Here is a 23,936-nt window from a genome sequence, read left to right on the forward strand (position 1 = left end):
ACGAAGGATTTATTTCGTCTAGCACTGGAGATCTCTTTCTCCTGGCCTTACACAAAGGATTACTTTGTTTGCAGCCCTGCATTTTAACCTGCCCCTTCTCCCTTCATGCCGCGATATTGTGCAGCAGCTCTATTTTTTGCTTATTATTATTTTTGGATCTTTAAAACATGCCTTTGCTACTAAAACCGGCCATTCTGTTTGCTGAACGCGCAACCACATCAGTCAATCATCCTCCAGAAAGAAGCGGCTTATAATGAACTGATTCACGGCGCATAATCCCACACCGTTTTTTTGCCTGCACAGCAGAAAAATCCTGCAGCCTGGCCCGTGCCGGCCGGGGGGGCTGCAACGCACGGGGGCCATACACTGCGTTACTGTGCGCCCAGGCTCCGCTGCCTGCTAAAGGAACCCTCACGAACATTTTTTTGCATGATTTAAGCATCTCTGACACTGCTGCTACTGTTCCGCGGGACCCTCTCCAAGGAGGCACTTCGGCTCTCTCAGGGCAACCCATAAAATTAGCAGCGATGTTTAAAGGGAGAAGGGGAAAGTGGTGTTCTCCAGGGATTGGGGTGAGTGGAGGAAGGTGGAAAAGGGGAGCGCATCCTAAAGGAACTTGGCCGGACAAGTAAGCAATGGGCCCACGGGACATTCAAGCCCTGACACATCAGTCTCTCCGAGATAGCCACATCCATAAAAAAGACCTAGCTCTGTGTTTTACAAGAGTGCCTCTCTGCACCGTCCAACACGGGCTCTCTGCCTCTGTGCACGGAGCTGTTTTGGAGCACCTGGACTTTCCTTGCCCCTGGAACTGCAGGGGAGAAATGATTTTCTTGGATTTGCTCTAGCAGCAGGCGGTGGCTCTGCCTTGGTGCTGCACCATTTTGCTCCAGAGGCATCTCGCACTCTTTCCACCTTCCAGCCCCTGCTCCATGCCAGGGAAAATACAAAATCCCAAATGAAAGAAAAGCATCCAAAGATAGACAGCATAAAACGCCACTGCATTAGTATTTCACTTCATAAATTAACTTGCTGACACCGAGGTCTATCTTTTGCACCTAATAAATTTATTACCCAGCTTTAAAGTGTTTTTTATGAATGCTGCTGTGCCGTTTTCTCCTATCAAAATAGCTGCCCTCGGTTTTGTTTTTCTCCTGCTATGTTTTTATAGCATCAGGTGGACCGCTTTCCATGCTGTCAGAAGGATTTGCTTCCAGGACAGGAAGATCTACCCTGAGTCAGGCTCTTGAGAAGGCCTTCGGTATTAGCGAAGGGAAATACTTTGGATGAAGGCTTTAAATCAGCAGAGCAACTGCAAAGGAGAGTAAAATCTCACGCTAGTAATCCCCTCGCTTTGTAACGGATATTTCCAGGGGATTAGTTGCACCTCAGGCAGGGCAGGGCTCTCCGAAGTGGAACACTTGAAGGAGCGCCCGGTGTGATGGGAAGCAAAGGGCAAGCCCCTGGGGGTGCACTGGAGAGGGTGGGGACAAGCAGCAGGTCACAGCCAGCTGCCCACCGGTGCTCTGGGGACAACCCTTGCTGGAAGAGCACCACCAGCAGCCAGCACTTGGCTCCCCAGGGCTGGAGGTGGCTCGCAGGGCTCACAAAAAACAGAAGCAAAATCCCAGCCTGGCTCTTCTCAGCCTCCATGCATCCAGCATCTACCCCCCGTTTCATGTGAAATGGGCCATGCTTTTTAAATAGCTGGTGTTTGTCGACCTCCCTGATTTTGGCTGCAATTAAGAAGGAAGCAATCCCAAAAGCAGCCTGCGTGGAGAAGCAGCCAGCACAGGACAGGCACCTGGCCCCAAAGGTCTTCTCATCATCACTCCCAGTCTTACCTCCTCACCAATAGAGATGCAGGCTTTGGAATCTAGATCCCTGGGTGGCCTGCAGGAGAGAAGAGGGAAGAGATGTGAAATGTTCCCTGAAAGGTCAATTTTTCCCTCAACAAGTATTCACAACCCCCAAGGACCCCTGTCCATCCTCTTGCACCAGGAAACTGGCAGCCCTTGCAGCCTAATGGTCTCCTAGCTTTACAGGATCAATAAATACAACCAAAATCCACAGAGTCACCCCAAAAAGGGGTCAGGAAGGCAGCTGCTGGAGCTGGCATTTCTCACATCCAAACCCCTGTGCAGGAACCCAGAGATCTGTTCCTTCAGCAGCTTGGTGTTGGGCAAGGCAAGGTGACAAGCACCAAATCTCTGTCAGCCCGTATGAAATATGGACTAAGTGGGCATAAAGGTCAAAAGCAAAACCTGGTTTCCGTTAATCCTTTCCAGAAATAGCTAAGACAAGACGGGGAGGGCTCAGCCTCTCACCACATCCTCCCCCTTGCTCCCCGGGCAGGGAGGTGTCAGCTCGGGGCTGCTCAGGGATGGGGCTCTCAGGGAGCCCCTCATTTCCAGCACTGCAGAATCGGTTGTTTTTACCAAAAAACATTGCCCGTACCACGTTCTTCTGCTGGACACAAGGTATGGGGTCGCTGACCTGCCCCATTAAACCCCAAAAGGGAGATTTGGGCATCAGCACGGTGTGCACCCAACAGCTGCTGCTCCGAAGCACCCAGGGGCAGCAGGATGGAGCTGGGGCTGTGGGGGGCAGGAGGGAGGGAGGAGAACAGCTGGGGGTTTGCTAATTTCTTTCTGAAATGGGGTGATCAGCCTGAAATTATTCCCATGTGAGGGCCACGTGGGTTAAAACGGGGTGTCCACCCTGATTTTTTTCCTTTTCCTGGGCACATCACAAAGCAGCAAAGACACGGACCATGGGTAGAGCATGATGGACAGAGACCCCCGAGGTGCAGCAGGGGAAGAAATACAAGGGCTGTCAACTCTGCTCCTCCCCAATGGTGCCAAAATGAACCCAGTCATTCTCCTCACGAAGGGTTCCCGTTATCCTGCCCTGCAAGGACAAGCCCTGGCTGCTGGCTGTGACCGGCCCAGCCCCAGGAGCAGAGGCACTGGAAGGCAGTCGGGGCTCGTGGTTTTCTTTTTCTTCTCCCTCAGTGTTTGGCGACTTACGTGGAGCTTGTCTGTGGTTGCTCAAATGCTTCTTTAGGAATTTTCAGCCCAGGGTTTCTCTTCTTGCCTGCGAAATGAGAAAGGGGCAGAATTAAAGAAAGGCCTTTTTTTTTTTTTTTTTTTTCTTTTTTGGTTTTAATTTGCAAAATGCAGCTTGTCTATATTTGTTGACCTTACTTAACATAAATGCCAGGCCAGGCTGGTGGTGTAGACTCAGGGCACAGAGTTCAAAACATAAAGTGCCTTTGTTCAGTAATGCTTCATTTAGACCTGCAGGGTCTGGCTGCCAACTTGGTACAGAAAACAGGCAAGAGTCCTAGCATGCAAAAAGGCCACGTGAAAATGCAAAAAGAAAGGTATTTCTCCTTCGTCAGCCCTTCCCATGTAGGATCCCTTAAAATGTTTCTTCGACAGATTTTAACCATTCCAGCTACAGTACCGCAAACCCTGGCGGGATTAAAAATCCTTTTCAGGTTGAATCCGAAAATCCCGAACTAGATTCCGATTTTGTTTTAAACTGACGTTTTACCTCCTGGCCATTAAAGTTGTGCAAACCCAGCAAAAAAATACAGCAGAATGAAGTCTGCAGGCTTCAAAGCCATTTGTTTCTGTTCACACTGACCAGCCAAGCCTTGCTGAGCTGGATGCAGCTCAAGCTCTGAAGCAGTTCAAATGCAGGCTCTCCTGTAAAGGGGGTCCAAGCCGGCAGACGTAAGAGCCAGGCAGACTAGAGAAATACAAGAACCTTTTTATGACTAAACATATACAGCCACATTTCAGCACGGGGTTTTGGATTCATGGATAAAATAACCTGGAAACATAAGTCATGTCACCAAAACCCCAAGGTAAACATCTGGCTGGTTGAGCGTGTAATAAAATCCCTGGTCCCCCAAAAAAGGCACAGGCGTCTAATTTAGGCTTTAAACATTTTCAGCCTAACAATTTATATCAATTACTGTCTTTCTTTTAAGCCTGAGCTCTACTCTTTATTCCCAGCACTCTCCTTCAAACTTCACCTATACATGTTTGGGTTTGTTTCTCCCCTTGACACAAACCCAGGTCGATGGATGTCTGCGCATCCCAGTGCCGGAGGGGTGCTAGATCAAAGCGCAAGCACCCAGAACTGAAAATGACCTTTTTGAAGCAATTAGTCAACTCAGATTGCCAACCTTTTTATTTTTTTTTTTCCTTTTTTTTTTTTTTAACATTTGCTCCAAAAGACAAGATCGTGCTCGCTCCGTTTGGCAAAGAGCAATTCCAGGGGATGGGACAGGCTGCTGCAACCCAGCTGATGACACCTCGTGGGAAAAGCATTTACTGGAAACCACTGTGCACGCTCGCTATTGTCATTAGAAATTTGCAGAGCTGCAAACTTACAAAGCAAAAAAAAAAAACAAAACAAAACAAAAAAAAAGCCAGTTCTCTGCTCCAAAGAGCTTCCAGTCGAACACAGAAGAGGCAAAATAAAAGAAGTGGGGCCACTCAGAAGCATGAGGAACAGCTCTCAGATTTTCCAAGAGGTAGAAGCTGGTTTGTAGGGAAGTACAAATAATTGTAAAAACAAGTGCAGGAATTTCTGCAGCTAGCAGAGCTGTTCTTTGACCCTTTTACTGCTTTTCGTAGTTGCACACAGAGGTCTCCAGAAGGTCCAGCTGAGAAGCAGCCCCTCCTGTACCACTTCTTGCCCAAACCGCCTCAAGTGCATTTCGTATCCAACAGGATGCTAAATCGGTAGCGGTGTTCTCGATGTTGTCATCTTTTAGCTAAAAAAAGCATCTCCAAAACACAGGTCCTGCAGCACGAGCAAACAACCCCCTGTTTCCCTGGCAGCCTCTAAGTCTGCCGTTCCCGCGGCCTCTCTACCTCCAAAAACCTGTCTGCATCCTCTCGCAGTTTAGGCAAACAAGGCAATCACAGGCATGTGAAAATCTGCATTTTCATCCTTCTTTTGCACATGGGAACGAAGACAGAAATTCACTGAACTGCCCACGGAGGCAGGACCTGCCTCTTTAACTCTAGAGCTGAACTTTTCCTACTAACCCTCACCAGCCATCCCTTGGCATGCTGCTACTTCTGCACATCGAGCATCCGTCCAGCCACACAGCTGCTATGATACACACGCAACCACCAAAATAAAAGGGAAACAAGCAGATATTTACTCTCCTTTTTTTTTTTCCATTCTATTTTTTTCCTTTGTGGATTTGCTTGCACCTCAGGAACCTGAGAGTTCTGGGAGGGTGTAAAGGAACCAACTGGAAGTGACCCTACCTTGAATATGAACCAGAACAGATTATGAAGCATTTAATCTTCCCATGGTTCACAAGTGGTGTCAGCAAAAGAACTAGGTAGCAAAACACCAAACCCAAATAAATATTAAAAGCCTTCCGCCTCCTGGTGAAATAAAATCTGCACTTTGGGGAGTTTATTTTCCTTGTCTCTTCTTCACAGAATACAATATTTTGAAACTTTGCCATTTTTTTGAAGCACAATCTGCTCTCGTATTTGAGCTGCCAAGACACAGACGCAGTTTAACGTTCTTTGGGGTTTTCTTTTCAAGACAGAAGAAAGCAACAGAGGCGGCACGGAGCGCACATGGCTCGGGAGAGCACGGGGAAGGACGCGAGTGGGAATCACCACGGAGGGGATGCGCCCACAGCACCCACACCTCCTGAGGACCCGCTCCCCATGCCAGGGTGTGATGGGTCAGCTCTGCACTGCTACCCCCCTGCTGCTTGTGTAATGAATGTCAGGCTGCAAGCACATGGTTTCATGCCTCTCAACCAGATCAAAGGGTCTTGGCTCCTTTTGTTTTGTGGGATGCAAACTGCTCGTCCCTCTGAACCTCCTGGGGCCGGGGGCTGCAAGTGCCTGGTGGGCAGCATCAGCCATCCTGCCCACAAAGCCAGGTAGCATCAGCCATCCTGAGCATGAAGCGTTAGCCATCCTGAGCATTTGAGCATGAAGTATTAGCCATCCTGGCCACAAAGCAGTAGCCATCCTGAGCATGAAGAGCATGAAGCTCTTGCTCAGCTCCCAGCTGCATGGGGGATCTCAGCTGAGGCTCTGCAGCTGCTCCAAGACACAAGCCCCACTAAATAAAATGTCCTGCAAAGACAGGGAGGGACCACAGCGGGCAAGCAGTGGGGATGGCAATAAAACACCCGGTGCCCAAGCTGCTCCTTGCATGCGGGTTTGCAAAAGAAAATTAAAAAATCCTATTTAAACTAACCCCGATCCCTTTGAGCATGCACATCGGGGAGGGTGCAAGCAAGCGGTGTGGCCTAGGCAAGACCTGCTCCCAAACAAACAATACGTGGGAAAGTCACAGCAAGGGACCCAGGGAAGGGGGACAGCACCGGGTACCCAGCGCATCTGCGGCCACATGGCTCCAGCGCCCGTGCCAGGGGCAGCGTCCAGGTGCTTGGGGTAGTTTGTCCCCAGAGGCAGGGCTCTTTTTTTAAAAAAAAAAATGAAAAATGTTAGTTCCAAGATCAGTACTCTGCAACAACAGCTGCCAAGCAAGCATCTCGCTGTCAAAATAACAGCCTCCACTTCACCACAGCAGACGTCGCTTTCGAAAGACGACGCCGTGCGGAACTGCAGTCTGCAGAAAGTCATCCGTGCAGGAGCTCAAAACGTGGAGGCAGCTGAACAGCACACAGAATTGGTTGTTACCTGCTCCATCCACTAGAAGGATGGTGTTTTTCAGAGCGTTTTCGTGAATCATTATTATTTTTAGCTTTGTTTCCTGAAGAAAATCACCGCACATGTATTTATCCGACTGTCTGCGTCCCTGGTGGTAAGCGTAAACCCACAGGCTGACCTCAGCCGTGTCTGACAGAGAAACTGAGCTCTTGGAGACTGCAGATCTGGTAGAAGCAGGTGACTGAGGAAGTCCCTGACTCAGAGGAAGGCTGAAGCACCAAAGCCCGTGGGGACGCCAGCCATTCAGCTGCAGCCTGGAAAATTCAGCTGCAGCACCCAGAAATCAGGAGTCGTGTCCCGCGTAATCAGCCCCAGGTGGCTGGCTGGTCTCGGAGCCTGCATGCTAAAGCTCATTTGAAAACTCTTCCCTGCAATTTTCCCCGCAGAGACTTTCACAAACACTTGACTCAAAAGCCAGGTTTTAGGAATAAATGTGAAAAAAAAATAGACTGGTTTTGAGCAGGGCACGGAGATCTCCCAGCCCTGAGTTCTGATTCAGAAAAACATCTGGGGCTCTCTGCAATGCTAAGCACAAACTTACATCCACTTTCTTTAGCACAGCACTTGCTAAATGCTGCCCTCACCCCTTTTGGGAGCCCTCGGTGCTGCCCAGGGGGGCACAGCATGAGCCCCCCTGCCCCAGCACCCACCCCATGCCTGTGAGAGCGAAGTCCGAAAGCAAACCTGCAGCAGGAAAAAGAAAAACTTAATGAAAACACATTAAATACTTCCCTGTGAAGGTCTTAAATCCAATTCCTGAGGGAGGGGAGGAAAATAGGTTTCCAGTGGGCCTGTTAACCTCTTCCCACTGCCGCTGCCCGAGTGCGCAGAATTACTGTCACTGGCCCCTTCCAATTAGAGCGATGTTAAATAGCAATATCGGAAAAGTGAGACCTCAAAGTTTCACAACAGAAGGGTAAGAAACAGCAGAAAATAAGAAAGAAAGGGAAGACAGAGGAATTCGCTGCCCACATACACTGTAACAGAAAATAAACCTCCTCTTCTGAAGGCAAATCCCATTCCCCAGTCTCCAGACTTCTCATTGCAGTCAAAAACTTTTTATGATATAATCCAAAGTAAATGGTTCCTTGCCACAAAAAGCTCCTATTTCCGCGAAAGGATATTAACCAGTTCTGTCTTCACCACAATTTATTATTAAAGCCGTGTTTAATAGCCATGTAGCAACACTTTCTTTCAAATACCTCTCCTTAGCACGCAGTCCGCTGGTAAAATTTCACAGGAGGGAAATGCCTCTTTCTGCCCCTTTTCTGAGAGATAAAAGTGGCTCATTACTATTCCCAGCTTTCTCAAGGATTTGGGGTCTGATGTTCCTGAAAGTTTTTGAAAGCCAATCAAGCCAAAAAGGAGCACCCAGTAGCACAAAGCCACCGTGAGATGCCTGGAGCAGGGAGACACGGGCGGGGTGAGGGGCTGAGGGGCACCCACCCCCTGTTTGTAGATGCACAGCTTTAGCCGAGCCCCAGTTTCTGGAGAAAAACAAAAGCTAGGTGATCACATCAGCACCGGTGACATGGAAGTGGGCTGGAAAAGCTGTTTTCCAACCCCTCATTGAGCCACAAAAAAGGAATTTAGCATGCAAGAGGCTCTTAAAGGCTGTTAAAGTTTCAATCAAAAGCCAAGGGAAGGGTTGAAGTGGATGCTGTGCTTTCTTTGCCTCCTCGAAATATAATTCAGCTGCTCTCTCCTTAGCCCTGGCAATAAATAGGCTCGGCCAAGTGCCACTGGCTGCTCCTCCATGGCTCCATCAGCACCTGGATGGGCCGGAGGCAGCCAGGCAGCACGATGGGGAGCGTGGTGCTGCTCCGTGCCCAGCAGGGACGGCTCCTGCACCTCTCCCATCTGCATCTTCCCTCCTGGCCGCTTGCAGTAACGCCTTGGAAACGGCAAACTTGGGATCGGTTTCCTTAACAACTCAGCACGGGGCTGCTGGGGGAAGGGGCCAAGCTCATAGGGCTACAGCAGCTCCTGGCTCACAGATCCCAGATCCCTGATCCCAGATCCCAGCCCCATCCTCTTCCTTGCATTTGGTGCCTTGGAGCTCCCAGCTCCTTTGGGGGTCCTCAGCACATCCAGGTCTGGACACATCATCACCACCACCAGCCCCACTCCTGAAGCATTCTTATTTTTTAATTTTTTTTTCCCACACAAACTGTATTTTGGGACAGGAAGCAGGAAAAGCAGGGGTGCTTTTACGACTGTCATGGATACAGCAAGATCCGGCACCAGGATATGCCCAAAACATGGCACAGAGATACCACGGGATAGCCCCAGCTTCCTCTGATCTCCCAGCCCTCTGCTTTTCCTCTTGTGCTTTTCTCCAAAAAAAAATCAATCAATCAATTAGTCTTATCTAATATAGCAACACTGGAAATGCCAGCGGGCTGAAGGGAGTGCTCGAGTCCTTTTCCCTTGGTCTTTTCCTCTGCCTCTCCTTTCTGGCTCTGACCATGCAGGGTGTCCGGCTCCTACAGACACCCCACGGACCCAGCCGCAGCCAGCCCATCACCCAAATTCCCCTTGGTGAGGAGATAACCTCAGAACAGCAGCCCAGAGGTGGTTAATTCCCTCTTCCCAAAGTCAGCCTGAGCAGTAAGAATACGGAGACAGAGAGCCCTGCACCCTGCGTCTCCATCGGGAAAAGCAACACCTGGAAACCTGGAAGCGAGCAGACGATGCTGCAGTCACCTCCTGGGTTAATTCCTGAGGATCCCAAAGCCCAGAGGGGCACACCATGCCATGGGGTGGGCACAGCAATCCCCCCGACCCCGTGCAGGGACACCGTTAGCACCGTGCAGCACCGCTGGGACCGGAGCACGGCGGCCACCCCGTCCCGTCCCATCCCATCCCGCTGCACCCAGCCCCGGGGCCGCCTTGTCGCAAGGCTCCGCTCGCTCCCGTGACTCAGCCCCACAACCTGCAATGAACCCAGCGCAGGAGAGGCCCCAAACCAAAATAGCAGGGCTGTCGCAAGGAGGTGCACCGCCTGAACCGGGCGGCGGAGGTTGCGCAAAGCCGTGCCCTGCTCGCGCCGGGGTTAGCAGTGGCTCGGGGCCCGTCCCCGCTGCAAAGGGGCTGCGTGCCCAATTTTTGTGGTGACTGACAGACGTCAGCTCTGCCGAGCCACACACACAAAGATCTTCGGTTCTGCTGCGAGGTGCATTCAGCACCAGGTCAGCCCTTTGAGCCTGCCTCCAGCAGGGGACGGTTTGCGGCGAGCAAAGCGCTGGCAGAAGGCGCAGCAGCACGGCTGGCAACGAGGGCTCCAGCAGGGTAAATCCGCGTGTCCCGCAGCGCAGAAACATGCAGACACATCACCCAACTGTGCCAATATCAGAGCCCATTTCCCTGCCTTTCAATAAGCTCTGCGTTTCGGTAATTCAATTTTGAGGGCAATTTCCTGATCTCCCCCGCTCTGCCCATTTTTCTCTTCACGCAGCCTGCAAACGGGCTGCAGTCTGCAGCGTTTATCCAGGCTGATGAGGAAACCAGAGGGATGCGATTTCTCCTTATCTGCCAGCATATTTTGGTTACGAGAGGCTGCTGGTCCCTCTGATAAGAGCTCCTCATTTTAGAGGAGTTCAGACCTTCTGAGCGCAGTGGGAAAGAGACACTTTGATTGGGACCAGGCCACACGGGAGAGGCTGCGATGCTTTAGGATGGTCTTTCCTGCCCCACAGCGGGTGCTGCAACCTCGCTGAGCTTTTATGGGCTTCAGCACCATCCTGGACTCTCCGTTGCTGGCACCTTGGAGTTCCCTTCCCAACCTGTCTCTGCCTCGATGCTTTCCTTGCACCTCGCTGCATCACCTGCTTGCAGGAACACCCCCGTGGGAGGAAAGGAGACCTGCAGCACCCGCTGCCACGCTCGCAGACCGTCAGAGAGCAGCCACGTGCTCTTTTCTGAGGCTGACAATTCAGAGGAAATCGGGCGGTGACAACAGATCCCAGCTCTGCCAGCTGTACCAGCCGCAGCGAGGGAACTGCAGGCAGCACCGGGCGCAGCGCGGGGCCACCCCGACCTCCCTGCTGAGCTGCTGCCAGGGCTGGGCTGGGACCTGCAGGCAGGACGAGGCAAGGCAGAGTCCTCCCCTGACGTCCTGCTTTTCTTTAGAAAACAGATGCGATGCAAACCAGACAGAAATTCATCATGCTTTAGGTGCTAATGTAAGCAGGAGATGGGAGATAGGAGGGGTTTGCTTGCCTACGGCTTTCAGAGTAGGGCACAAGAGGCTTTAATATATATAAATAAATAAAAAAAAAAGCGGTTACAACACTTTGGCTGAACCCATCCCACGTGTGCATCCAGCTGCATGAACTTCGGTGGCCTGGGGGAAAGGGCACGGCTCCTTGCAACCTCTGTGCAGGCGGTGGCAACATCACCGAGCAGGAGAGAGACCCACCGGGAGCAGGAGCTGGGGACATCTCCTGGTGGGCAATCCCACCCTGACTGCCCCGAGCTGCCCCCAGCACGAGCCCTGCCCCTGCCCAGCTCTCCTCGGAGCAGGGATGGCGCAGGGGGATGCAAGGAGGAAGCACGAGGTGCTCCAGCGATGCCCTCCGGCAGCCTCCTGAGCCTCCGCGGAAAAAGAGGAGGAGGTGGTGGGCGGCAGGGACCCGGCACAGGGATGTGCACCCTCTGCTTGTGTCCCCAATGACCCCGTCCGTGGCCGTGGGCAGGTTGCACAAGCCTTGTTTGTGTGCGTGTGCCTCCCCGCCTGGCGCTCGGCTGTGCTGCAATAACGAACGGAGGCAAAAACACGCCTGGTGCTCGGGGCTCTGAGTCACCCCCGGGACCAGGAGGCTGGCAGCCGGCGGAGGAGGCTGCCCACGTGGCACAGGGCAGCAGGGGCACACGCGGCAGGCCCGTTCCCCCTGGTGCCCCCGAGTACCAGCCTGAGCCCACCTGCAAGGGCTGGGGAGGTACCTCCATGAAAACACTGCGTAAAAACCCAAAATGCAAGATTTGACTTGATGCCTGCACACGCCCCATCTCCAGCAGTCTGATGGAAATGCCAAAGGGGCCAAACCCTCTTCTTCCTTTTCATCTTTTTTTTTTCCTAACTATTTTTCCACCCATCGATTTGATTTGCTTTGGTGCTGACGCAGTGCTCCGGCTCCACACGCAGCCCACGCGCAGCAGAAATCCTCTGCCACCAACCTGCTCCCACCCCAAATGGCCTCAAACCCCACAATCCTGCTGTACAAGTGGTAACGGCTTGGAGAAACCTCATTAGTGCCCAAGAGATGGTCAAGAGGATTTTGCTTCCCGCGTCCCCACTGCATCCTCCCCCGTTGACCTGGGAAGGATGCGGTGGTGATGGAGAGCCCGGGGAGCAGCAGAGGCCATCGGGAGCCCGCCTGGGAGCCTCGGGGCCTCTCCTCTCACCCGGTTATCACGAGAAATCACAGCGCGGAGCTCCAGGGAGCCGAGCAGCAGAGGGAGTCGCTCCCTCGAGTCACCACTACGCCGTAAATCACACCAGTATCGTCCCCTTGCCAAGGGTCGCTGGCTTCGCTGCCTTCCCCTCGCAGAGCCCGCGTGCTCCGCTGCTTATCTCCAGTTAGGAAATCCACAGGAACTGTTCGTCAAGAGCCTCCAGCCCTCGCGGGGATTTTGCCGAGGGACTTTTGGTTTAGTCGCTGCTTTGTTTTCAAAACCTCAGCCGCCTGCTTCCAGTGGGAGTTTGCTGGACTCGAAAGGGGAGAAAAGCTCTTGGAATCCACCCGCAGAACAAAAGGCCTTTTGTGCAGGAGGGTCTGGAGGACGCGGCTGCTTTCGGGGCTGCCACCTTCGCTTCTCTTTTCTCCCTGCCGAGGAGCACCTGCTGGCGGAGCAGGGGGCACGGGCTGCAGCGCACACCGGGGACACACGGACACGCGGACAGACGCCTCCCACTGCATCTTGAGAAACAAGTGCTTCCCAAAAATGCATCATGGCATGCAATCACATACGGGTGCTGGGTGACCTCACCCACGCCTGCAACCCTTGGCTGCACTCACGCATTTCCCCTAAATGACTGAGGTTTCACCCCAAAACCCTACCAGGGGTGACCACGCGCAGCCCCGGGCACTGACCCCTCCCCATCATTTAGCAGCAAGCCTCTTACACGCAGCATAAAAGCAGGTGTCCTCATGGCCAGGGTGGGAGCAGGATGCATTAAACCACCGCCCCCAGCCCAGGCACTGACACCTCTACTCTTCCTAACCCTGGAAAACTCAGCAGAGGAACAAAACTTTCCCATTGCTCTGTACAAACCCCAGAAAACAATTTCCTAAAGCCCGGCACGGGTCCACTCCCCACCAGCCCATGAACACCTCTTTGCTGAAGGTCTCACTCCAGTTCCAGTTTTAGTTTTAAGGCTTTTTAAACACACTCAGTGTAGCTGGGTTTCTCTCCCAGCGGGTCCTGTGAGGTCTTTTTGAGGTGTGCTCATCGGGGGCAGCTGCTCCCCGAAGAAAACAGGGACACACGGGCTGCTCTGGAAGACGAAGGTGAGGTTTGTACCCACTGATTTCAGCTGTGCCGGGGATTTAAAAGCTCAGTTTTGGTGTGTGGCTCCTGCTGTGATGGCTCCCACATTGCAATGGTGCTTAAATGTTAGCACCTGCTTAGCGTGAGCACATCCTTGTTCATGCTGCGTGGATGCTGAGCAGGAACAAGCACCAAAAGACCCCACAGCCTCCCCTCCCCGAGCTACCCTTAGTGGTGGGAGAGAGAAATGTCCTTGTCGACGCAGTCAGGATTGCCACCAACCTGCCTTTGTGCTCCCCCATTAGACACCCCTCTTTTGCTATTTTTTTATTTTTTTTCTCATTTATGAGCACGTTTGCTTATTTCTGTACCAAAATAATCGAGGGTGATACTCGACAGCTCTGGACAGCGCAGCTGGCAGCACCTCCCTCATGCTCCCTCTGCTGGCAATGCCTCCAGGCACCCAGTGCTCCCAGTGCTTCCTCCAACTGCCTGCAAACACGCGGGCACCCACGAGGGGCGAGGGGTGCCCACGGGCAAACCCTGCAGCACCTTTGGGTGCTGCCAGCGCCGGAGCAGCCCCGTGCAACCCAAACCACAACATCTTGACCCTGCCGTCCTTCAGTGATGTGTCTGAGTGTAAAAGCAACTCAAGAAGCTCCGAGCCGTGCAGGTGGAGGTGTGCAGGACACGGAGCAGCTCCTGGGCTCCCAGGGGAGCTCGGAGCCTCGGAGAGGTTTGTGCCAGAAGTCAGAGGGCACGGACTTGCAGCTCATCCTCCAGCCACCTGCTGAGAGCGCACACATGCTCACACCTCACCTAATAAAGTAAAGCAAAGAACAAAAGCCTTTCTGCAGCTCTTATTTCAGTCCAGAAAGCATTACGGCCCTCCTGATGGCACGGCACCGTGGCAGAAGACGGCACTTCTTGCCCCCCCCTTTTTTTTTTCCAGTCAAGTGTCCCTGACACAACCGGGCAGATTTTTCTCTACCCACATACGTCCACGTGGATCAAACCCTGTTAGGCTGCATCTCTCCACCCAGCCTTCTAAATCAGGAGCTGTAAGTACAAACCTCCCTTTATAAGCCCTTCTGTCAAAGCCTCTACACAAGTCCCTGTGCGAGGTTCCAGGCTGCAGTTTCACTTATACACAGAAACGCTCCCGAATCCGATACCGCTTTCTAAGTTGCAAGAACAGACAAGCAGAAAGGGGAAAAAAGGAACCAAGGGAGAGGAAGGCGGTGTAAATCATCCAGGCAGATCCCTGATGTCCACCCCGCTTGGCAGCAGGACAGAATACACCCCCAGCCTTGTAAATCCTCACGCTCAACTGCAAGCACACCCAGTCCCAGTGACTCCTGCAAAAAAAAAAAAAAACTCTTCCGATCCAAGTTTAACACATGCATGAGGAGATTCAATATCAGAATATGAAAAAATAAAATAAATCAGCTTCTACTGTAAGGTGGAAAAAAATAAATCTCCAGACCCGTCTCCCATCCAACCTCCCAGACCGCTGCCTGCGTTGAGCTGCAGCGAGGCCTTCTGAAAGCAGAAGGAGGCGCTGCCTGGGGAGATGCTCGCACAGGATGGGCCCGAAATGCCGCGCTGGGAGGCGAAGGGAACGCTCCCTGGTGCTGGGAGCGCTGGCATTGTTCTGAGGGACGCACAGGAAGAGTGAGAGGAGGAATGCTCGCCGACTGCAGGAAGCTGTTCCAGCCTCTTATCTGACAGAAAGCTTCTGATTTCATTGCGGGGGCAGTACCAAATGTTTTTGAGGGGGAAAAAAATAAATAAATAAATAAAAAATCACATGGTTAGCTCTAAAGGAAGCTGCCTGATGGCATGAATGAAGCTGAAACCGGGCTGGGTGGAAGTGCCTGCCCAGGTACCCACACCATGGCATCATCCCACGGGTCCTGCTGGCTGCCGAGGAGGGACCCGCTGTGAATTTGGGTGCTCTTATCTTCAGCGAGCGATTTACTACCCATAATCTTTGAACGCTGCATCTGTCTCGCCCTCCCCAGCTGCCAGGGGGTTATTTTGGGCTGTTCCTACAGCTCAGATACTGGTGCCAGGGGCTGTTGTGCGACGTCCCCCCGTGCCGGGCACGGCCCCAAGCTGCTCGTTGAGTTAATTTGTAAAAACCGATTCCTTGGCAGGAGCTCAAGTCCTCCGTCGAGATGCTCCAGGTTTTATTAGCATTGAGCAAATTACTGGCGTCCTTGGGAAAGGTAAGGAAGTCAGTCTGTTAATTGCCTTTATTTTTTATTGTTTTTCTAGAGGGTATCTCCCAGAGGACAGCTCCACGGCACACAGAGGAGCTCTCCGGTTACTGAAGTGCCCCTACAGATAATGGCTGCTGGGGCTTCTTGCACAGGTACGTGAGGAAACTTCGGGTTTAGGTGTGCTAACTGCTTTATCAGGCTTTGTGCTCTGAGCTAAGCACCCGTCATCTCCAGCCTGGTTGCTCCTGGTAGGTTATTAGGGGATTATGGCTTCCAACCCGGAGCTGAAAAAGCAAAAAAAAACCTTCAGAAGGGGTTGGAAAACAACAGTATCTAGAGCGCTGCCTTTCTTCTCCTTTAATAGGTTACTCTGTCAACCCCATGCTTGTTAAATAAGAGAAAAATCTGTGGGCACGCAGGGAAGGTCAATCTTGTGGTTTCTGAAAACATTTAATTAGTACGGTTAAGTACCAAGGTCCTCCTGGGAGCGAGCTTCTGCATTAACCACCAGCACGGCGCTGAGCAGAGGCAAACCTGCAGGAGGGGCTGCAGGTGAGGTCTGTGTCCATCCCCAAAATTTTAGCGGTGGCCCAGCTTGTGATGAGAGCTGTCATGGTGTCTCTGTCCTGCTTCTAGCTCCAAAATCTGCATGGGGTTTGGAAATCCAGCTCGGATCCTGCTTGTGTAGGAGCTTGGTGCCCCCATCACTCCTCCAGGGACCCATTGGGGCTGCCCAAAGCCCCGTGCTCCTTCAGAGGCATTTCTGCCAAGTGCTGGGGCCCCGTGCTCAAACAAATTGACTCAAGACATAGTTTTGCCCAGAGGGATTTTGGCATCCTGATGACAGCACGTCAAGTCCCTGCTTTTTCCTTCACGGTGCACCCAACTGGAAGAAGGGGGACGGCTGCTCTCGGGTCCTACAGGTGTTCGGCTCCTCGAATAAAGCCACAATAAACGTCGTGCATCTGCTTTAATTAACCCGCGGGCAGTAGCGTGCAGGAGTGCTAGGATCACAGCCTGGCACCTCCTTTACAAGAGGCCACAGCATCAGCTGCCTGAGAGGAGAAATCAATTCCAGTCCTCGCGAAGCCGAACTTGGCTTTAATTCCCGGTGTTTCTGCCGCGCCGGAGACCCCTAATTGTAGGCAATTAAAGCAGCACTAGAAAGAAAGGGCTGTGTTGAAATCAAAGCTGGAAAGCGTGCCTCGAAATGGCTTCCAGTTGCGGGCACTGGAAAAGTGCCTGGGGAGCAAGGGGCCGGTGCCAAGGGCAGCGCTAGGTGCTGCACGGACCCTGCCCAGAGCCACTGCCAGCGGGACCTTCTCAGCCCGGGCACCCTGCTGCAGGGAAGGCTTCTCCTGCACGCAGGTACCTGCGTGGGCACGCAGGGCTGCTTGTGGGGCTCCCATCCTCCTTGGAAAGAAATGGGATGGGATCTGCTGGGAGCCTGTGAGGGATCGAGGCCGGGGAGAGGCAGCCATCGACGCTGATCGAACCCTTCTCACCCTCTTTGCTCTGGGCAGGGCTGTCCGTGCCGGATGGGGACTTTTTGTTGCTCCAATAGCTCCAAAATAATGATTTTTTTTTTTTTTTTGAGTCATTCTCCATCTGACCTTGAACTACCGGAGAAGCAAGAAACGTCCGTAAGAGGAAGGATAACGCGAAGCTGTGATGTTCACAAAGCAACTTGCTGCTCCAGTGTCGAACAACCCCGGCAAAATTTTGTGAGTGAGAAGCGTCAGGCCCAGACCCCACCGCAGGAGGAAAATAAGCACAAAAACATGTTGCTTGAGACGTCCGCGGCAGAGCCGGCACACGATGCTCCGAGGCCATTTGGCTCCGGCGAGCGTTGTTTTATTGAGTGCAATTACATATTTTTGTTTAGAAAAAGATTCTCCTTCAAAAGCAGCTCCGGAGCCTTTGCTTATTCAGCCTTCATAAAAAGCCTCTCGCTGCAGACACAGTCAAGTGTTGACTCCTGTACTCATTTTCTATTGCTGCCTTATCTTTGGCATCTCATCTGCAACTTTTACTGTTTTTTTCCACTGGTTTCATCAGAGCGCAGTAAAAGTGGATGTTTTTTGGGCTTCAATTCTGCTAATGATTTTTGATCTGCTCGGTGCAGGCTAGGAAAATCTAGCCGTGATTATAAAATTGCAAGCTAAGTAGGCTAACAAAACAGCAACAGCAAGAAACTGGATCAGCTCTGCTCAGCGGAGTTTTCCTGCTTGAACGGGGGAAAAAAAGAAATGCTTTTTCTCTGAAATCTTTCTTACAAATATGAAACTGCCTCAGCCATAGAGGCTGCTCCCTCCGGCTGCTTGCACAATGCTCCTTGGGCTTCGCTGCACTCGGCTTTTTGCAGCAGCCTAATAAGCAATGGCCATCGCTCCTGGGATGATTAATGGGGAGCAAGAGCAGCCCCCGAGCAGCTCCCACCCCGAGCTGCCCTCCCGATGTGGTCGGATGCTGCTCTCGCCGTGCTCAGCCCTTGTGTGTGGCTACAGGGTGCAGATCCCCAGCGGTGCTGAGCCCAGGCTTTGCCAGCACCAGCAGACGGAGATGTGCGAGCGGCTGCCTGGAGCTTCGACGAAGGATGTTGAGCATCTGTTTGCAACATCTCCAAAGTCAAGATGACTCAGAAGTGCTTTAGCACCCCAGAGACTTTAATGATGGGATGAACTCTCTGAGACGTCAACCAAGTGTTTGGGATTTCCTGCTCGAAGGGAAGGATAGCTTTAATTTTGGCTTTGAGGCAGAAAATAAAAAAAAAATAAAAAAAATCCCTACAAACAAGAGTGTCGGGCTTCCCCCCTCCAAATTGCTTTTTACTGAGCCAGGGTTACTGTGCGAGGACGCTTTTCCATTTGTACTTGTCAACATGCAAAATAACACGGACTTGGAAGACAAAAGAAAAAAAAACAAATAATAATAAAAAAAAAACTTTTTGCACAATGAGCAGGTCTGGAAATCATACAGAACGCCCTTCACCACTCTGCCACCACAGACCCTAATACCTGGTGTGGTGCAGCTCCGGGTCCTCGACTTGCTTTGGTGCTAGCATTGCTCCAGCTGATAATTTCCTACACTAGTCCCAGGCAGGCCCTAAGGAAGGGAGCTAAGCAACTCTACAGGTAATAAAACTGTGATTATTGTAGCTCTGGCTATGGCTAAAATGAAAAGAGCAGTCCTGGGGGTTCTCCAGCCACCAGTGACCCCACACGGTAGTGCCGTGACCCCATTGCACCCACTGGTCCCCTGCAGCTCCCCAGGCTGGGAGCAGGGACACGGAGCAGGCAGCAGCAGGACGAGCACTGGGCTGCAGGCTCATGGGGTGACAGCAGGTCACCTTGGAAAGGGTTTGGGAGCACTGTGCCCAGCCTTTGGGGTAACAGGTCCTGTCCTCCAAGCGCACCCACAGAGGTCTGCAGGCGTGCTCCTGCTCCTGTGCTATTTGCCTCCGTGTTATTCCTCATTTTCCACCTTTAAGCTCACTTTAGATGTGATCCCTCTCCAAGAGCCTTCTACAGATGATGTTACAGTTCTTTCCAGCAAGAGAAAACAGAGAACTGACCCCAAATGCGTGTTTAAAAAAAAAAAAAAAAAGCTAAACAAGCAAACAAAAACAACTCTGAAGTCATCTTATGTATTTGCAACCACAGCACACAACTGACAAGTCTGCCTTGTGACTTGCAAGGTAATTGTGCTCCATTAATGCCAATGCTCCTGGAAGAATGAAGTGTCTCAGCCCTCTAAATTACGCCTGTGGTTTTAATTGAGTATCATTTGCTTCACCTTAGCAGCTTGCGTATGTGTCACGGGAGGGAATTCACCCCAGAGGAAGATCCTTTTTTTTTTTTTTTTTTTGCGACTAAACGAAGCAAACGAGCACCACTTCGTGTGGCAGTGAGAAACCCAAACTTTTTTCAGCTGGGAGGAGAAAGCACGTCTTTACTCCTTTTCCTCTGCGACTTATCACTTTTATGGCTATAATTACTTCTATAGCTTGAGCTTTTAAATGTTTATATATTTTCCTGCAGCGTGCTCAGCTCCGGGGAGCTGCTGCCCTGGCCACATTGCTGGCTCTCATGCCACCTCGGTGCCAGGCCATGGGGCAGGGCACCCCAAAATACACTTGGTTTCAGCACCCCAGCACTGCTGCCTGCAGCAGAGGGTTGCCAGCACCTCCAGCAGCACTGCAAACAAATCCTTCCCCTGCACAATGCACGGAGCAAGACAGCGACTGGAGGCGCTCAGCTGGGTGCCTCGGTCCCCCCTCACTCAGCTGCACCGTGCAGCAATTTGGCTCATGTCAGACAACATTTCCAGCCTAGTACTTTCCACCCCGGCCATCTGCTTTGCTTTCACCCCACGCTACTCAATTCCTCCAGCAATGCATTGCACGAGACTTTTAAACTCCTCCGTGTGCATCTGCCCGCACCAAACACGGGCAGACCCCACCACCGAAGCAGCCAGGACACGCAACAGGGTGAGACAGCGACTCAGCAGGGTCCCTTTTAAAAAAATAAAGACAAAAAAGCATGCAATTTGCACCAAACTGGGTCGCATTTGCTACTAGGCCAAGCCTTGCTAGGCTGGCACCTCCCTGGCCATGCCGTGGCAGAGCCTGCCCTTGCCAAGCGCCGCTCAGCGCGGTCATGGCGAGGCGCTGAGGTGGTGCTGACGAGGCACGTTGCACAACCTCCAGCAGCCTCGCAGAGCTCACAGCTTAATTTGACACTAGCAAAAACCTGCCACCTGCCCAGGACAGCGGTTGGTTTTTTTACAAATGTTTTTTTTTTACCATTGCAGATTTGCGTTTTGTTCCACGGCAATTTCTTGCTGGAAAAAAAAAAAAAAAAAAAGAGCATTTTGCACGAAATGTGTTATTCTGCAGAGGTGCAGGGCCTTTGGTCAAAGTCCATAGGGTACACGCTCCACCAGCATCACGTGGGACGTGGTTCTCAGGAGTGCAGGATCCCTTTGCAGCCACAGCACACAAAAATTGTCTTCGAAGCAACAAATTGTGAGAATTGGGAAAGAGATCAATGAGCGGCAACACCCGGTAGCTACACGTACCTCACTTCCATGAGCCATTTATGAATTACTGCTCTAATGGCAACTGCTTCCCCTTCTTTTCTCTTACTTTGGCAGAGAAGTTTGCATATTTGCAGGTTGCTCCTCTGATGTGGGCTCCGCAGGTGGGTAATTCCCCCGTTACGATGGATTTGGAAGGCTCCCGAACGTATCTGCTGTCACCAGAGTTCAGATTTATAGCCTCAAACTGCATCTAGCTTGTAATTAATATGGACTTCCGCTTTTTTTTTTTCTTCCAAAATAATATCCCATTAGTCATGACAGCCAAGTGCTCAACGTTTGGGCAAGGATCCAGCCCCTGAGCCACCGCCACGGCCCAGCCCCATGCTCCGGAGTGGGCTGAGGGACCCTTGGTGCTCGGAGAAGCCTTGTTTTCCATGGGCTACTCCATCCAACTAAAAACACCATTTTGTAGCTGAAGAGAGGAATGGAAGTGGAAAAGAGCAGGCGTCAAAACATGAGAGCTTGCACCCGGTCGCACGCTGTGGATTTGATCCATATTTTGTCAACCACGAAGCCCTGAAGTCCATCCGAGCGCAGGTGGCACAGCTGAATATTGCAAGCACGATGCTGAAAGCATCTTCTGCTTTCTGCTGCGGCCAGGGCTGAAGGGAAGTGCAGTTTCCACGCTCCAGGCAGAGTTTTGTCTCCTCCAGCAGCACCGTGGCCGTGCAGGAGCCGCTCTCCGTGCGGCACAGGTAGGGGCTGCGGAGCGGGGCTGCGCTCAGCCTGGCGAGGCTCTTTGCAGGGAAGAAGCCCTCTGATCAGAGAGCTGCCCTCTCGATTACCGTCCCCCCCCCCCCGACAGGCAGCACTAAAAAAATTAATCTCTGCCAAATTCTCAGAACAACTTTGGAACCGGTTCAAAGGCAGGGAGAGGGCTCCGCAGCTCGGCAGCTGGCTGGAGCCCTGCGCAGTATTTTAGAAAGCTGACGAGCAACCTCCCCTGCAACACGTGAAAGCTGATCCCGAAATGCAGATTGTGGCTCATTTAATTCATCCCGGGGAGCGATACCTCGGGTGCGAGCCCCTGAGCCTGCAGCCCCTTCCCCAGCAGGACCTGAGCCCGGACAGCTGAGCGCGGTGAGTTATCTGCGCCAGGAATTCCGGCCCCGGCGCTCGCCTTGCAGGGCAGGAGATGGACGGAAAACGGATTCAAGAATGATGCCATTCATTGGGATCGTGTTCTGTGGGTTGGCTACTCGCGTTTGCCCATTTTCCTGGTACTGAGGACGGACAAGGCCAGCGCCGGCGTGCGTGGGGGCTGCGTGGTGCCCCAGGGGTGGGCTGTGGGGACACCCCACAGGTCCCTGCCCATCCCTGGCTCCTCATGGCCATGCTCTCCCACCCCAGGCTTTGCAGGGCCCCAAAGCAAGAAGCTGCTCCCCACGCAGCTCCTGCTCCCGTGGGTCCTGCAGGGACCCTCCTGCGAGCAGCAGTGAGCTCCGGGTATCATTGCGTTCAAATTTTGCATTATCAAACTTCCTTGGCTCTTTCCATTGGAAACTTTTACAATTCCCTGCTTGGCTGGAAAAGATGACTGCAGCAAACCCAAATTAGGAATAAATTATACAACAACTTTACATTTTTCTTACAAAGGAAAACTGTGTGGCAAGAGCTGCGAAAGCACCTCCTTCCTATGTCCTCCCAGCGAGGCTGGCAGTGGATGGCCACCGACTTTGCAGACGTCTCAGGAAAACAACACAAAACAAGCCCAAAGCCAGCCCCAGTCCCAGGCTGGGGGCTGCTGTCCCCCCCCAGGGCATGCATTCCCTCACCCCCTGCTCCCCACTCCGTGTGACGGCCGCAAGATGCAGGAGCAGGCAGCTGCAAGAGCAAATCCACGCGTTCAGAGGAGCTCAGAAAGCTGCATCTGTGTGGCCGGGCGCTGACATATGTGCATCTATTTTCACAATGAATGGCCGGAGCAGCAACTCCTGAACCATCTCCGCCTGCTCCTGCAGGGACTGTTGCATTCCCACAGCAGTTTTTGCAATATTCAACTCCCCAGCTCCCACCCCCCCCCACCCCCCTCCCCGACACGCAAGCCCTTGCAGGACACAAGGCAGAGAGAGTCCGGAATAACCACCGAGTTTAAAAGCAAGCTCCAGCCTTTCCCACGCTGCTGGCAAAAAAATCACTGCTGTCCCCTACCCAGCCCGGCCCCTCCCGCTGCATCCCAAGCACCGAGCCCCATGCTCCGAAATGCCAAATAAAGCCCCCCCCTGCACGCTCTCAGCGATCCGGTGCTGCAAAGCACACCGCTGCCTCCGACCAAAAGTTACAAAATATTACCGGGGAGGGTGCGAGGGGGGGGGAGATCGCTGGAAAATGATCTCAGCCCTGGCACAAGAACAATACTTTCCCATGGAAACATAGGTATATATTTAATTCCTGGTAACTCCACTCAAGTTTCACCTTTCATCTCGTCCACGGACTTCTTTAAAAGTTTCATTTAATTTTGCACTTGCAATTAGCTCTAATTCTCATGCACCGTGCCCCTTTTGCATGCACACATCCAGCAGCAAACGCAGCTGCTCTTCAACACCCTTTATCTGTCCTGACTGTGCAAAAGGCAAGAAAAAAAAAAAAAAAGAAAAAAAAAAAAAAAAGGGCTCAGCAATCCCCGCAGAAGAATTCAAATAACGTCAATGCACAGCTGAACTGCGAGCCCTGCCTTACAGGAACTGTGTGTGTGAGTGCGTGTGTGGCTGCAAAAAGGCACACGCTAAACAGGAAATGCAACTGAGAGCCACTGAAAAGCCTCAAACTTCAAAATGCAATTGCATCCCGACAAAATGCATGCATGCACTGCGAAATGCATGCACGCCTTCTTGCACGTTTTGCAACGAAACGGAAGCAGGAGCCTTACCTCTCGCCTGAGACATTTTCCCCTTTGCTTTGCTGGGGGGGAGGGGAAGCACAAAAGACTTTGCCTTGCCTCTCCTCTGGAGCTAGTTTTGCAACAAAGATGCGGACTGCAAGCGCCCGAAAAAAATAAAATAAAATAAAAATAAAAAAATCTTCGTGCAACGAGGTGGGGGGGGGGGGGGAACTCCTCCCGCCCGCCTGCTGCAGCAGCACCACCAGCAGCACCAGCAGCAGCAGCAGCAGCTCTCCTTGCAGCTGGGAAAGGGGGGGGGGGGGGGGGGGGGAAGGAGAGGAAAGCCGTGCAATTGCACGCTTTGCAGGAGCAGCTTCGGGGGCGGGGGGGGCGGCCTCCCCCCCCTTGGCTTGCACGGCGAGGGCAAGGCTGCGCTGCACCTACATGATGGGCCAGGGCTGGCAGCTCGCAGCTCCAAACTTGGGAGCCGGGGGGGGGGGGGAGGCAGAACGCGGAGGGGGGGGGGGCGCGCATTGCGCTCGCGCACCCGCCGCGCAGCCTGTT

The 23,936-nt window shown here is 52.5% G+C and overlaps 1 protein-coding gene across 3 annotated transcripts in view; it reads right to left on the minus strand.

Moving 5' to 3' along the window:
- MAP2K6 (mitogen-activated protein kinase kinase 6) overlaps positions 1-23,835 on the minus strand; it is a 57,453-nt gene extending 33,618 nt beyond the window's left edge. Inside the window, exons 1-4 of one of the 3 annotated variants that reach the window (XM_038165341.2) lie at positions 23,817-23,835; positions 23,421-23,526; positions 3,030-3,096; positions 1,845-1,893 (exon numbers count right to left, since the gene is read on the minus strand). In XM_038165341.2, the coding sequence (XP_038021269.1) occupies positions 1,845-1,893; positions 3,030-3,096; positions 23,421-23,436 (132 nt within the window). In that variant the 5' untranslated portion in view covers positions 23,437-23,526; positions 23,817-23,835. Of the gene's footprint in view, positions 1-1,844; positions 1,894-3,029; positions 3,097-22,966; positions 23,092-23,420; positions 23,527-23,816 lie in introns of those variants that run through there. The other 2 variants (XM_038165340.2, XM_038165339.2) reach the window with 2 other exon arrangements.
- Between the last annotated feature and the right edge of the window lie 101 nt (positions 23,836-23,936).

This window comes from Anas platyrhynchos, chromosome 19 (genome assembly GCF_047663525.1).
Source record: "Anas platyrhynchos isolate ZD024472 breed Pekin duck chromosome 19, IASCAAS_PekinDuck_T2T, whole genome shotgun sequence".
NCBI classification, from domain to species: domain Eukaryota; kingdom Metazoa; phylum Chordata; class Aves; order Anseriformes; family Anatidae; genus Anas; species Anas platyrhynchos.